The sequence below is a fragment of the Helobdella robusta genome (assembly GCF_000326865.2).
Source record: "Helobdella robusta unplaced genomic scaffold HELROscaffold_25, whole genome shotgun sequence".
Taxonomy (NCBI): Eukaryota; Metazoa; Annelida; class Clitellata; order Rhynchobdellida; family Glossiphoniidae; genus Helobdella; species Helobdella robusta.
In genome coordinates, this window is record NW_008704310.1 from 1,529,708 (window position 1) to 1,545,328 (window position 15,621).

At 35.7% G+C, this 15,621-nt stretch overlaps 2 protein-coding genes across 2 annotated transcripts in view; one reads left to right on the forward strand and one right to left on the reverse strand.

Moving 5' to 3' along the window:
* Positions 1-298: 298 nt before the first annotated feature.
* Positions 299-7,226, forward strand: HELRODRAFT_99809 (hypothetical protein). The gene is made up of 13 exons (XM_009019700.1): positions 299-429; positions 931-1,218; positions 1,330-1,434; positions 1,655-1,813; positions 1,994-2,184; positions 2,349-2,688; positions 2,941-3,187; positions 3,339-3,457; positions 5,284-5,400; positions 5,778-5,954; positions 6,111-6,305; positions 6,471-6,546; positions 6,733-7,226. The coding sequence occupies exons 1-13, from the start codon at positions 330-332 to the stop codon at positions 6,995-6,997; spliced, it is 2,379 nt and encodes a 792-aa protein (XP_009017948.1). The 5' UTR covers positions 299-329; the 3' UTR covers positions 6,998-7,226.
* HELRODRAFT_99817 (hypothetical protein) overlaps positions 7,079-15,621 on the reverse strand; it is a gene marked incomplete at its 5' end in the record, with an annotated part of 14,209 nt that continues 5,666 nt past the window's right edge. Inside the window, 2 exons of the mRNA XM_009019701.1 lie at positions 7,079-7,477; positions 10,744-10,807. Coding sequence (XP_009017949.1) covers positions 7,319-7,477; positions 10,744-10,807 — 223 coding nt within the window. The 3' untranslated portion in view covers positions 7,079-7,318. The remainder of the gene's footprint in view (positions 7,478-10,743; positions 10,808-15,621) is intronic.

Sequence of the window (15,621 nt, forward strand, 5' to 3'; positions counted from 1 at the left end):
ACACACACGAAGTTGATTATCGTCTAACGAAAGAAAAATTAAACTGCGGTTTATTTTTAGAGACATGTTATGTTAGGTTGGACAGGTTTTTTAAAGTGTTACAATTAATTATTATTAATTAAATTTATTATGTAAAAAAAATTTTAATTAATTTTTTCAATTAATTAAGAAAAAGTTAACAAAATTTATTATTTATATAAAACATTTTTATTTTTAAAATGTCTTAAAAATTTGGTGCTGCAAACATTTTGTACAGGTAAACATTTGTTGTTACCTGCTCAATCAACAATTTTTTAAATTTAAAGTATGATATAAATATTTGACGAATAATGGCCGATAAATTGCTCTGGTTGGAGATGTTAACCGTGCAGGCCTTTCTAACAATCTCCCTGCACTTCATTTTGAGTCATTCTGTTGTCCTAGACACTGGTTCGTTCATTTTTTTACTCTATTTTGTTCATTCATTTCATTTCATTTCATTAGAAATTCATTCACCACTACCTCTACAAGTCTACACTAAAACTATATATTTATATATAATAAATAATTCTATACTGTACTTTTCAACAATTTTTACATTTGCCGTTTTTCTTTTAAAATACATAATTAATTATTTTTAATTGAATATGTGTATCTCCTTTGTCTATATTTGTAAATAATAATAATTAGAAAAACTTTGGATACATATTTTTTATTACTTCAAAAATGTAATATTTGTTTGGCAGTTACCATCTAGTTTATTTATAATATAAAATTATAAATGATTTATCTTTATGAAATGAAATGGAAGTATTAACTATATTTTTTGAGATCATTGTTTATAATTATATTCTTGAATTATTGTCAGTAATCAAATGACTATTCTTTAATTCAAGACTACAAAATAGAGATGTTAACTTTTAATTACTTTTAACTTTTAATTATACAAAGAGGTGAGATGGTGTGTTATAAACGATAATGAGATGGAAAAGTGCACTGATTTAAAACTAGCCATCGCTGAGAGGATACGCCAAAACCGAACTTATTCACCGGATTACATTGGCAAACCATACAAAGACCTTCCAACTTTGTTTTGTGTTAGAGGCATGTCACAGTTTGATTGTATGCAGATGGTAATGAACGGTGAGGCAGATTTGATACAGTTAGAGACAAGTCTGTCGTACACAGCTGGTCAGTACTACACTATGATTCCTCTCATGGTCGAAAAGTACAAACCAGGTACTTATGCTACTGAAATGTTTTGCACAAAACTTTGATAACAAACTGAATTTTGATTTAAAAAGTGATACAGTCAGCAAAATAAAACTTAAACTAAACCTCAAATTGAAGGCCAAGGAGATGAAGGATTAGATTTTTATGCAGTGGCAGTTCTGAATGCTTCCAAAGCTGATTTTGACATAAACACTTTGCAAGGCAAAAAAGTCTGCAGCCCAGGTAAGTTCACACACCGACTAAACACCTTAGAAAAACACCTACACTATTCACGATCTGCAAAAAATTACAGCTCAAACTTTTGTCAACACATACATCATCACATATGTATTACCAAATTATAGAACACCACTGCATCATTTCGTTTAATATAATGCATGAAAAATATCACACCTAACCTGCACCCACACACCACACCACACACGATGTTTCAAACTGATAGGTGTTGGACAGGCTGCGGGCTGGGTCTACCCTGTTTCTTTCCTGCTTGAGAATGATTATATGCAAGTGGCCCAATGCAACGTGCCCGTCAAATCAGCTGCCTTCTACTTTGGAGACATGTGTGCCCCCGATGGCCTGGCCAGATACTACAACACTTTCGGTCTCATTTTTTTACAATTTTTAAAATTTTATTTTCTATCAATCATTTATAATATCGTACAAAATTGTTTAATTTGATTAAACGTTTAAACGAAGAAAAGAATTGGTGTTGAATTTTGAAATTGTTCTTGTTAAGTTTTATGATGCGGACGTTTCCATCGACATCACGCATACGCTGCAGGAACGAATCCAGTGACAGTCTGCAAGGCTTGTGTTGGCAAGGATGAGGATTTCTGCACCATCAACGATCCATACTCGGGGTACGCTGGGGCCATTGACTGCCTCATAAACAGCAACAGCGACGTGGCATTTGTCAGACACACGACCATTGAGAACTACTTGAAGAACACGAACAACACCCTCACATTGGATGTATGTTCACTTTGATATCACGTTTCGTTCTCATATATTTCAGCTGTGGTTGTCTTTTCTTCGTTGATATTGTAGGTCTTGTTGTGGTTGGTGTTCTTATTGTTAATTTATTTGTATAACTTTTATGTTTTTTAAAAATACAAACAAGCGCTAATTGTTGACAGAATTTCAAGTTGTTGTGCCAGGACGGCAGGAAGGTGGACGTGGCGTCGTGGGAGACGTGCAACTGGGGCAGAATCGCCTCCCACGTCATCATGACCTCCACCATCAGACTTCCGAAACTCAGGGACGATTATAAAGATCTTCTTACTCTTCTCAGTTTGGATTTTGGCGTTGATGGCCTAAACAAGGATCTCTTTGAATTGTTCACATCGGTTAAATATGGCAAGCAGAACTTGATGTTCTCAGACGAGACGGTGATGTTGAAGGATGTGGCAGACGTTGCTGGTGGCTCGAGAAATTCATATTACACGTGGGCAGTCATCCCAGAACTCCAACCATTTAGTGAGTTTTGTTTATATTTTTATAATTTCATTGTCAGCTAGCGTTTTTTCAGCAAAGGCTCAAATAATACTTGTCTAGCATCTTCTTATATTGTTAGTTTTATTTTTCATTTTACCTACTTTTTAGCTTGTTCGCTTATTGGTCTGAAAATTTATCACTACCACAACTAAAGTGTTTTTAATATTTTAATATTCTTGAAACAAATATTTTTTTTTATTTTTAGCAATAACAGTGAAAAAATTGAATCCGCAGAGATGGACTTGAAAAGCCGACTGAACGTGTTGAACAAATGTCCGGTGCCTTTAGCCACCTGGTGCGTCATATCCGACTACGAGATGATGAAGTGCGAGAAGATGATCATGGCGTTTGCAGCTCGCAACTTGAAGCCAGATTTGAATTGCATCAAAGGAGACGGCGTGATCGACTGCTTGAAGAAGATTAGGCTTGGTGATGCTGATCTAATCACGCTGGATGCCGCTGATGTCTACATGGCTGGCAAGTGAGATTTATTTGCGGGACTACTTGTTTCTTTTTTTTCTTATTGTTTTTAATATTATTTTTATTGTTATTATTATTTTTATTTTTTTGTGTAAATAACATTTTTTACAAAATATTCGGTGTTTTTATATTTTGACCTATCCAACCTGCAGACATTTCGGTTTGGTGCCAATAGCGGCGGAAGACTACAGTGGCAAGAACGAAACTGGTTACTACGCCGTGGCGGTGGCAAGGAAGAGATTTGTCTACATGCTGCTCCACAATTTAAAACGTTTGCTTTTATAATAATAATAATAAAAATAATAGTAACATAGCATCTGTGTAAGAACCACTGCAAAATAAATGTTCTAGTATCCTAGCTCTCCTAGCTTAATTTTAAAATTGTCGATTGAATCCACTGAGTCAATTTCGTCGTTTAGCTCGTTCCAGGCGTTTACCACCCTGCTGCTGAAGAATCTTTGCTTTATTGGATTTTCTGTCTTCTTGAAGAGCTTGCATCTATGACCTCTTAATCCTTTTCTTTTTTTCTAGTTGAAAGAATCTGGTGAACGGTGTTTCTTCTTTTCCAGTTATTAACTTATATATCTGAATTATATTTCTTCTGCATCTTCTCTTTTCTAGTGTTGTTAATCCGCATTTCAGTCTATCCCCGTATTTTAGTTTTCCAACTCCTTCGATCATCTTTGTTTTTCTACGCTGTACCCGTTTTCTTTTTCGTTTATCGGATTTTTTCCTTTTTGCGCTTGATTTCTCTTAAATATTAAATTTTTCTCATTTCTTAAAGGTCATACGCTATATGCTTTTAACGTTTTTTTTAGTAAGTGATATTAACTTATAACTTCGTAGCGAAACTTCCGAATGCATTTCCGATTTTCAAAAATTACTGAGTTTTTGTGGTTAAAATATTGAACGAAACACCGATAGCACATATAAACAAATATATATATCACTTATTAAAGAAATATTAAAAACATTAAAAGCATATATATATATACTCCTAGTTATTCCTGAGAACATCTCAAACTTTTCTGAGTCAATCAACCAAGTGCTCTCTAAATATTCTGATTGGTTCTCTGCTAATAAACTCATAATAAACTAACTACTCTAAGTGTTCTTACATTATCTTCGACCCCAAAACCCCAAAATCCTAAATAATTTGTCTCCAAACCTAAACCTTAATGTTAACAATATCTCAATAAATCGTGCATCTTCTTCTAAATTTTTAGGTATAATCATTTCTGAAAACTTTTCTTGGAAATCTCATCTACAATCTATCTCCTCTAAAATTAACAAACTCATAGGTCTTTTCTACAAAATCAAGCACAAATTAACCAAATCCGCCTTAAAAAAAACTCTACTATGCTTTTATTTATCCTCATCTCACTTACTGCATAACCGTTTGGGATAACTCACCAAAAATCCATCTTCATTGTATGATATTGTCACAAAAATGAGCTATACGCTTAATCTTCAACTTGAACCCTTTCTTTCCCACTAGCTCTTTTTTTATTAAACATAATATTTTGTCGATTAGTTGTTAATACATTTATTTTATAGCTATTTTTGTTTTCAAGTTTTTAAATAATTTACTTCCCTCATTTTTTTCTAACTTTTATACACTCAATGAATCTGTTCAAACTCTCAAAACTACTATCTTTTACTCAGTAAAAACTCGTCTTACACTTTAAAAAAATATTGCGATCTCAGCTCTACTTACTTCACCCCGACACCACCATCTAACGATTTATATACATTAATATATAGCTGCTGTTTAAATATGAATGGGTGTGTGTTGTGCGTGTGTGTTGTGCGTGTGTGTTTTTGTCTGTCCGCTCTTATTATGATTATTTAACTACTTCATAAGTATTATCGGAATGTATTTCACTCTAGTTTACATTTTTTACAATTTTGATATAGTATTTGAATGCATTTGAACGCTGAAATGGATTTTCTTAATTTCTAACTTTTGAACTTTTATGTTTATTTATGACTTAGGTAAGGGTGGCCTCTCCATAAGTTTATTTTAAACTTAATTGGTCCTCTATAATGAAAAAATATATAAATAAAAATAAATAAATATATACCTATATACCACAGAACGGAGATCGTGTCACACGGCCGTCATGTCAGCAGCAGGTTGGGTCATCCCGGTCGACATGTTGATCGAGACAGGACAGATTAACGTGCTTGATAGTAATGCATACTTGGCTGTCTGTACGTTCTTCCAATCTTTGAAACGTTCACTTCTAGTATTTTGTTCTTCAAAATTCAAATATTGTGATCTTTTGAACAAGTTCTTTAATATTATTGCTTTTTAAGTCAACTACCTAGCAAACATTAGACGCTGATGAAATAAATTACCACTATAACATTAAGACAACAAAATTCAGTGTCATTATCTCATTATTAAAATTTATAAAAAAGGTAAAATTATTAAACATTGATTTTCGAATTTTTCTTGTCTCAGGCATCAATAGAATTCAAATTTTCAACAATTTCTTCTCAATTTTTACCCGACTATTTGTTGGTCTTAAAATTATTTGCTTTCTTTAAACGTGATTCTTAATGTTCAGTTTCAAATTCCAAATCAGCTCAGTACTTTAGCAAGTCGTGTGTGCCGGGAATATTGGATAGGTACTTCAACCCTCACAACATGAACCCGGTGAACCTCTGCGAGGCCTGCAGTACAGCAGGACCACGGAGATGCCTGAGGAACGATGATGAGTTATACTATGGAAGCAGTGGCGCTTTTAGGTGCCTCGTTGAAGGTTTGCTGGTTTGTTCGCCTCTCTGTAGACTATCTTCACTTTTGCCTTGATTATCGTGTCTATTGGACTTGAATTATGAATAAGAAAGCATTACAATAATAATAAAAAACGTTACACAAAGGCGCTAAAACTAACTAATGAGTTAATAAATTGCAGTCGGTGGTGATGTTGCATTCGTGCGTCACATGACCGTTCACGAAAACACAGACGGACTGAACCTGGCAGACTGGGCCCGCAACAGAAGGTCCGATGATTACGAGTTGCTCTGTAAGGATGGTAAACGAAGTTCCATTGATAAGTGGAATGAATGTAACTTGGGTTACGTTCCATCCAATGCCGTCATGACCGCAGGTTGAACTCATGTTCATCTTTGGTAACATTTTTATTAACCTTCTTCAAATTATCTATCAATTCAATATATGTAGTTACTGGCGTGTTTTAAGATTAGGTTAGTTGATTTTTACGCATATCGTACTACACACTCGATAATTAGTTTGCAACCAACATTTCCGCCAGGGTTTAAAAGCGATGACAAGAAACAGATCTACTGGACATTGCTCAGCTACGCTCAACAATTCTTCGACGCTGATGGGTCAGTTAGTTACATGCAAACACTACAAACATACAAGCGCACAAACGTATAATTACGGATCACCATTTTTCAGTAATTCCATTGTTTTTGCTCGCTTTCAGCTGTTCACAAAACAAAAAATGCAACGTGTTACTTCCATTGTACCTAGTTGCATCTAATTGCACGCATTCTCAAACCACCTACCAGGAACCAGGATTTTAAGATGTTTGATTCAGCAATCAACCACAGAGACCTCATCTTCCAGGACGCCACCGTCAGGCTGGTCCCCGTCACTGATCAAACGTACGAAGAGTACTTGGGACCAGAATTTGTAAGGATGATGGAGCGCATGAAACTCATCGACAAAGTAACCGGACAGCCTTCATCGGACGCTTCCATTGTCACACCCACAACTCACATCGTTCTCAGCATTAGCTTATTACTTTTATTGCGATTAACCCGGGTTTTATAGGTGTAAATAAGCAGGTCTTTACGATATACACTTTGACGCATTTTAATTTTTTATCAATCTTATTTGAAATAACATTTTTATTTTTTGTATAAAATAAAGGAATAAATACCGAAATCAAATTTCTTAATCGCCGACAGAACCTGCAAAAGTGGTTCAATTGGCAAGTCGTATTTTTGTTAGGAGTTAGAAAAATAAATTTAAATTGTAATAACGATTTTAATCAAACAAAATATCAACTCGTTCAACGCTTTGTGCGTTTTTAGAAAAATTAGTTAATTTATTAATAGTTGTCGATTGGTGGTCGGCTGGTCGACGGGTTAGTTACCTGGGGCAGGCAGCATGTCTGCCTCCATCGACATGCAGATGTTCACCGGTGATGTTCAAGGCCAGGTCGGACGCCAGGTAAGCGATTGCATTGGCTACTTCATCTGGCGTTCCTGGGCGACCGAGTGGATGCGTTAATTTCGTCTTCTCTATGAACTAAAAAGCAAAAAAACGAGATGCACCGTTACATTGCGGTAAAATTTTTGTTTGAAAAAACTTAAAATTGTTAGAAATGACATAACCGAAAACAATAAATTAAATCACAACGCCACACAAAAAACATCCAACGGAAACGTAATAAACAATCAATCAATCAATCTTCGTTTTGCGTCCAGAGACCCGGTTTCCCGAGGTAGGACGTTATTTTCTTTGCCATCAACTTTTTGTGCCAAATTAGGCGATCAGTTGTATCCATTTCATTTGAATTTAGAGCTTTCATGTCTTGCTCGATTGTTTGCGACCATGACTTCTTTGGACGACCTTGGGACGTGTGCCAGGTACTTCAACATCTGCAAGAGAAGTTATGGCACTGTTTCCACTTCGTTTGACACGACCAAACCACCGCAGACGGTGTTGCCGGCATTCGTCCTTTATATCATCTAAATCAGCACGACGCAGGATTTCGGTAGATTTGATGTGGTCCTTCAGACTAGCTCGTTGCATTCATCGGAGCATTTTCATGTCGGTTCTTTGAAGTTGTTGTTCCAGTTTGGTTGTCATTGGCCATGTTTCTGCACCATATAACAACACCGGACGTATCACAGATTTATAAAGTCTTGATCGTAGTGGTAGTGGGATGTCACGCCGCATCAATATAGAGGCAAGGAGATGCCATTTATTCCAGGCTGCACGTATGCGTGCTCGAACGGCAGCTTCAGCTGTTCCAGTACAATCCAGAACATCCCCTAGATATTGAAACGACGTGACTTTCTTTACTTTAATGGCTTCAAAAACAGTGCTATTTCGAATTTGTTGTTGTGGATTGATGCAAGCAGGACAAACAAAATTGGACACTTTAGATAAAGTACCAACTATTTTTGAACAACGTTTGTGACACCACTGGTTACACTGCTGACACTTGATTGAATTGTTACCTACATCAGCTTTACAAACTGAACAGGGCCATCGTCCAGTAGCTGTGGTTTGGATGGGTTCACCAGTGTTCATTGCTTTGGTTTTGCTGATGTTGACTTTGAATCCATGATCGGCGAGTCTGGTGTTTCAATCTTCAAACATCTGTACTGCATTTTGCTCAGACGTGGCTGTTAAAACGATATCATCAGCATACATTAGATTCCAAATGTCACCAGTGCGTATCGGTTTTTTGATTTCTTCCATCACAATTATAAATAACAGTGAACTGATAATCGAGCCTTGGTGAACTCCAACGCCGATGTCAAATGCATCTGTGTTTCCACCGTTGTGCTGACGAGAGTCTTAGTATTCGTATATATTTCCACCACAAGTCGAACAAAATATTCTGGAATAAGTTGTCGACGTAGACTCCACCTGATTACTTCACGGGGAACTCGATCAAATGCTTTTTCAAGGTCTACAAAAATGTGTGATAGTTGTTGATGCTTTGCGATGTACTTCTCTAGCAGTTGCCGAAGGATGTGAATTGCATCAATTGTTGATTTCCCAGCTAGAAAACCAAATTGATAATTTCCGATTGTGATGCACGACGTTAACCTTCTCTCAATGATTTTCTCGACAATTTTCAGGGAGTGTTCTAACAGACGTATACCCCGATACGATGAACAGTTCAATGGATCACCTCTGCCTTTGTATAGCGGAACTGTCATGCTATAGTTCCATTCTGTAAGCTCCTCTACAGTGACCATCTCATTTTTGTCATTTTTGATACATGAGGCACCAACTATGTCTTTTTTCGTACGCTTTGCTTGTTTTGCTATACGATACAGAGATTTCATTTGTTCACCTTTGCTTTTAGTGAGCCACTCTCTGCATTGATCTGTCCGAGCCAGTGCAACTTGACGTCTTACATAGTTGTTCTTCTCACGGAAAATTTTATGGTCATCAACAGATTTTGATTTTTGCCATTGCTTGTATGCAACTTTCTTTTCAGCTATTGCATTTTTTACACTGTCATTCCACCACCAAGTGTCCCGTTCATGCTGACGTTTTGTACCAGTTTTCCCACAAACTGTAGTTGCAGCGTTTATCAGAACGGTTATGTATGTACTCCAATCTGTACTGGCTTGCGATTGGTGGTCTAACTGTGTTGCGACAATCTGTTGAAATTTTTCTCGATGAATATTGCTTTTCAGCTTCCACGTTTTGATTCTCCGAGGCATTTGTTTAGACTTATGTTTTGACAGTTCGACAATCAGGTCTGCCACAAGGAGTCTATGTTGGGCGACACATGATTCGCCCGGTATAACTTTGACGTTTTTGAATAGCCTTCGGTGTTGTTGCTTGACAGCAAAGAAATCAATTTGCGAAGCTGATGATCCACTTTTTATGTTATGAGATGTTCCAACCTCTTTCTAAAATATGTGTTCAGTAAACAAAACCCGTGACTTTCAGCAAACTCAAGGATGCGGCTGCCATCTTCATTCCGTTCTCCATAGCCAAAACCGCCATGTACGTTGTCAAAACCATCTGTTTTTTCTCCAACGTGGCCATTGAGATCGCCTCTAATCAGGATTGTTTCAGATTTTGGTATTGTTGAGATGGTGCCAGAGAATGCAGCCCAGAAGCCATTTTTCATCTCTTCTGATTCGCCTGGCTGGTTGTGATTATGCAGAAAAAATAATAATTGTTTGCTTTTCTATGCGAAGCTTGATCCACATGAGACGTGAATTAATCCTTTTAATATCCAGTACTTCTTGGGCTAGCAGTTCTCTGATAAAAATTCCAACACCATTTTTGGCCTTCTTTTGACCATTCCAGAATAGTTTATATTTTTCTTTGTCTGAGTTGACATGACAAACACCATTCGATTTCCATCGGATTTCCTGAAGGCAGCAGATGTCAATCCTTCTACGCTCGAGCATTTCTGCAATTTCCAAGCTGCAGCCAGTCAGTGATCTAACGTTGAACGTTCCAAGTCTAAGTACCATAGAGGGGCCATTCTGAATTTTTCTGCAACATCCCTCCGCTATTGCATACTTCCCAGGGATTCTTGGCACCTCTTGACCACTTAAGGCATGCTGGGGACTAGGGACCGTTTTTTTCTTTGTGATGGCATAAAAGTAATTTGGGGAAAAGTTTTTACATCCGGATATCCATCCTGACGACAACCACCAGTTATAAGCGGTGGGCCTAGCCTTTTGGTCAAAAGCACGCAAGGCAGCGTGGATGCAGTTGTATGTCATACCCAGGACCATAAACAAAATGCAATAAACAAAACGTTGAAATTACAAGCGGTACATCAAAATACGTCAAACAAAACAGACAGCTTTGTATTCTTCATCAGAAGATCCAGATCTCTTGTGCAGTTCCGTCACGATGACTCCAGGACTGAAAAATGTACAGGTACAAAAAATAATTATGTTTATATCACTATCAGTAAGTAAAAGGAATACAAATATAAAAACATATTATTTGGCAAGTGGTTTTTAGTTTAGTTTAAATACTTTGAAAAAGTTATGGAAATTGATCAAATTATATTTTTTTAGTTCAAACTATTTTATAGTTTAACTAAAAAAATTAGTTTAGTTTCCATTACTATATATATATATATATACATATATATACATGTATGTATATATACATGTATGTATATATACATGTATGTATACATACATGTTTACATAAACTTGGCATAAATCATCTGATAATATTTGTCTTAGTTTGGCAAAACCACGTGATTTTAGTTTTTTGGAGCAAGTTAGGCTAAATGATCCTGGGCATGGTGGTTTGGTAACGTATTTCAGAAACCACTTTAAATGTGTAAAAATTCCATTGCCAGTGATAATTACATTTGAAGCGATATGTTTTAAATTGACGTTACGAAAAACTTCAGTAATTTTTTTGGTGATTTATAGGCCAGGTTCTGCTCCTCCTGCTAAATTATTTTTTGAAGAATTAATTTTAGTTTTAGAACAAATCACTCTTTTATGTTGCAGTATTGTAGTTGCAGGTGACTTCAACATACACGTAGAAACTTCGTCAGATATATATGCGACAGCTCTTGCTGATATTTTCTCTAGTTTTGATCTTGTCAATAGAATTAATCAGTCTACCCATGTGCTTGGTGGTACCCTGGATTTGATTGTCACATCGGATGGTTTTTTGTTAGAAGATATATTGGTGTACCCATCTGGTATCTATTCAGATCATGGTTTAGTAACTGGTCAATTTTTAATCAATCCGACTCCAGTCATTTTCAAGAAATCGTGGATCAGATCCTGGAAACGAGTGGATAAAAAACGTCTGACTGAGCTTTTGAGGTGCTCACCTATCTCGAAACATTATGGTCAGGATGATGATGTAGAATTGGGTTTTAAAATATTCAATGAAGAGCTTTTAAAAATTGCTGACGATGTTGCTCCACTTCATGAAGTTCGATGGAAACATGTCCCGACTGCCCCATGGTTTGACAGTGACTGCAAAAAGACTAAGCAAATGTGTCGAAAAAAAGAAAGAAGGTTCAGAACTACTGGTTGTTATAATGATAAAGTTGATTGGGTACTGGCAATGAAACAAAAGAATGTTTGTTACTCACTGAAACGAAGGAGTTTTTGGTTCGCGAAAACATGTCAATTTAAAAATAATTCCAAATACTTATGGCAAACGATTAATAAATTATTAGCAAAAGAGACAAGTGTTGAAAATGAAGTTGGTTCAATGCATAGCGCCGATGATTTTAAAAAATTTTTTGCTGACAAGTTGAAAGTGACCAAAAAGTCAACTGAACGTTTTAATTTTCCAGTTATTTCTACTAATACTAATATTATGTTTCCACTCGAATCGTTTTCAGTGCTGACTGAAGAACAGATATCTAAAGTTGTTTATTCGTCACCTACGAAGTCGTGCTCACTCGACCCAATACCGACGCATGTATTCAAAGAATATGCTGACTGTTTTATTGTTTACTTAACGGACTTAATAAACATGTGCTTAACGAAGGGTGTAATACCACAGGTTTGCAAGCATGCAATTGTCACGCCAATTCTAAAGAAGACAGAATTAGATAAATCAGATCTGATAAACTATAGGCCGGTGTCAAATTTGTCTTTCGTTTCTAAAATTATTGAACGTTTTGTTGAGTTAGTTTTAAATAATCATATAAATAAAAATGGTATTTGGCCTTCGCATTAATCTGGATACAGAAGGTTTCATTCGACCAAAACAGCTCTATCGGATATATTCTCTCATGTTTATTCAGCAGTTAATGTACAAAAAGTAACTTTGTTGACATTCCTGGACATGAGTTCGGCGTTCGATACTGTCAATCATAAAATCCTGCTGGACAGACTGAAATATTGTTAATGTTTAAATAAGATTGCGTTAGCGTGGTTCGAATCATTTCTTACTGGTCGGACTCAGCAGATTTCTTACTCAGGTGGTCTCTCGGAACCAATGAAACTTACGTCAGGGGTGCCTCAAGGATCTGTTCTTGGACCGATTCTTTTTAATTTGTACGTTGCAGAGATATTGGATTTACTGAATAAAGATGGTTATTATTGCTATGGGTACGCAGATGACATGCAGATTTGCGTTTCATGTTTCCCAGATGAGATGCCTACCGTATTAGAGAAACTGACAAAAACTATATCTGATGTCGGCTCGTGGCTGGGTCAAAGTAGGCTAAAGTTGAATCAGACTAAGACTCAGTTCATGTTGGCTGGTACATGGCAACAAACGTCAGCGGTTGAACCTTCATCGATTAACATCAGCATGACTGATATAAGTTTCAGTAAAACGGTTACCAATTTGGAAATTATGATGGACTCCGGTATGACAATGGGTCCACAAGTCAGTCTATTGGTTAAAAAATGTATGTTCCAACTACGTCAATTACGTCAAGTCACAAAATCGGTAGATAGAGATATAATGACTCTATTAGTACATGCTTTCGTCAACTCTAGATTGGATTATTGTAACAGTCTTCTATATGGCATAGCTGATAAACTGTTGTCTAAACTTCAGATGGTTCAGGATCAGGCTGCTAGAATGATATATCGCAAATTAAAATTTGATCATGCATCACTAATTCTAAAGGTATTGTATTGGCTGCGTGTTAAACAAAGAATCATGTTCAAGTTGGGTGTAATGGTATTTAAAAGTTTAAATGGTCTGGCTCCGAAATATTTAGAAGATAAGTGTATTCGAGTTTCATCTATGTCATCACATGGGTGTCTAAGGTCTGCTGATTCAAACACGCTGTATGTTAGAGATCGGAATCTGAAAACAGCAGATAGAGATTTTGCAGTTGCTGGGCCTATTTTTTGGAACAGCCTACCTATCGAACTACGTATATCCGGGTTATCATTAGCTGAGTTTAGAAAACGTCTAAAGACATACCTATTTGGTAACTCCTAGTGATCTCAACCGATGATGGCTTTGCTTTCAACATGCTTCATACGAGGAGAGCGCTGATGAGAAGCAATTATAATTGGCGCTATATAAATACAATATTTGATTTGATGTATGTATATATACATGTATCTATTGAATTGAATTGAAAAATAATTTATTTGGCCAAAAGCACAGGAGATCAAGATAGAAGTCAGTATGTGCAGACCACCTTAACTAACATATATGAGATGAAACATATATCAACAAAATATAAGAACTAATAAATAATAATGAAAGCAAACAAATTCCAAAATCATTATACGAAAACGATCACATCTTGAATTTACAAACGGAATAAGTTCATGAAAAAGAGACTGACAGTAACGTAATTTATAAATTTTGAAAAAAGAGAGTAACAAATGAAAAGCATACAATTGACTAAAGTTAAGTATATTAGCTGGATAATAATAGTTTGAAATGTGATCGAATTTACGCAAATTAAATAAAATTCGAAGAAAATAGTTTTGAGCCAAAGTCAAAATGCGAACGTTTGATTTCGGAGCAGAACCCCAAACAGAGATACAATAAATAATATAAGGCAAAACAAGTGAATGATATAGTGTATACAATAGACATTTAAGAAGTTTAAATCTCACACGATATATTAGGCCCAGATTTTTAGTTGTATATGTATGTATATATATATATATATTTTTACAATATTCTATAAATTCTACCGAATGTTTAGAATATTGTAAAAATTATGGTCTATTACCAACATATATACATATATATATACATACATATATATGTAGGTAATAGACCATAATTTTTACAATATTCTATAGATTCTACCGAATGTTTGGCGTTAATATGTTTGTAGTTCGTTTTTTCGATTTTTCTCACTAAAGTTTTTTGGTGAACGTTTAGTTTATTAAAATTCAAAATAAACTTATTTTTCGAATTCATGCTGCAAATAAGGCCATATTTCGATTCCGAATGAATCATCGTCAGTGCTCCTTGCTGTATATATATGGAAATATTGACTTTGTCAAGATTAACTTTGACGTTATAAAAATTAACTTTGGAGTTGTAAAATTTAACTTTGATGCGAATTAGGTGTCAGGTTTCTTAATTGGCTGGTCATCTTCTTTGGTCTCCTTTTCTTCATCGATAGCATTATATTCTTCTTTGTCACTATATACGATGCTAGTTTTTATTACTTCTTTGTTTTCGTTGTTAGTTAAGCGCCGGGTTGGAAGTGAGGTTGTCATTTTTTGTTGTATATTTATTTTTGGTTTATTGATGTCGATTAGGACTGCTTCTGCAATTTTAAGATGCGTGTAGTTGCTGTTCTGGTATATTACTTTGGTGTTGCTGTCGAGGATTTCACGGCTAATTGTGATTGAGTGTGTTGAGTCCAAATGAGATTTGATAGCACCACTCTGTTTATGCATCGTAAGCCTTTTAGTCAGTGAGGTAGTAGTAATCCCGATATATGAGTCATGTTGACGTGTACAGCCGTCAAAGGGGCAATTAAATTCATATATTACGTGATTACGCTTTAACTCAGAGTTATCTCTAGGACTGCAGTTGTTTTTCAGTATTAGGTGAGACGTCTTTTTATTGTTGTAATAAATTCGGAGTTTAACTTTACTATTTGGGTTGGTTGGTGTGACATTTTTATTGATGATATGCTTAAGAATAGCTTCATCTACCTTGTATGCTGTTGTTATGTGATTTCTGTAATACAAGATGATGTCGTTATCTTGATTGTTGGTACTAGGAAGGTTATTGCTGTGTAGTAATTT

Excerpts from the sequence above, each read along its gene's own strand:
- HELRODRAFT_99809 (XM_009019700.1), top strand. The coding sequence starts at position 330 with ATGGCCGATAAATTGCTCTGGTTGGAGATGTTAACCGTGCAGGCCTTT. Across the intron at positions 3,458-5,283 it reads GCTGCTCCACAATTTAAAAC|AACGGAGATCGTGTCACACG; the intron begins GTTTGCTTTTAT and ends TATATACCACAG. Across the intron at positions 6,306-6,470 it reads CAATGCCGTCATGACCGCAG|GGTTTAAAAGCGATGACAAG; the intron begins GTTGAACTCATG and ends CATTTCCGCCAG.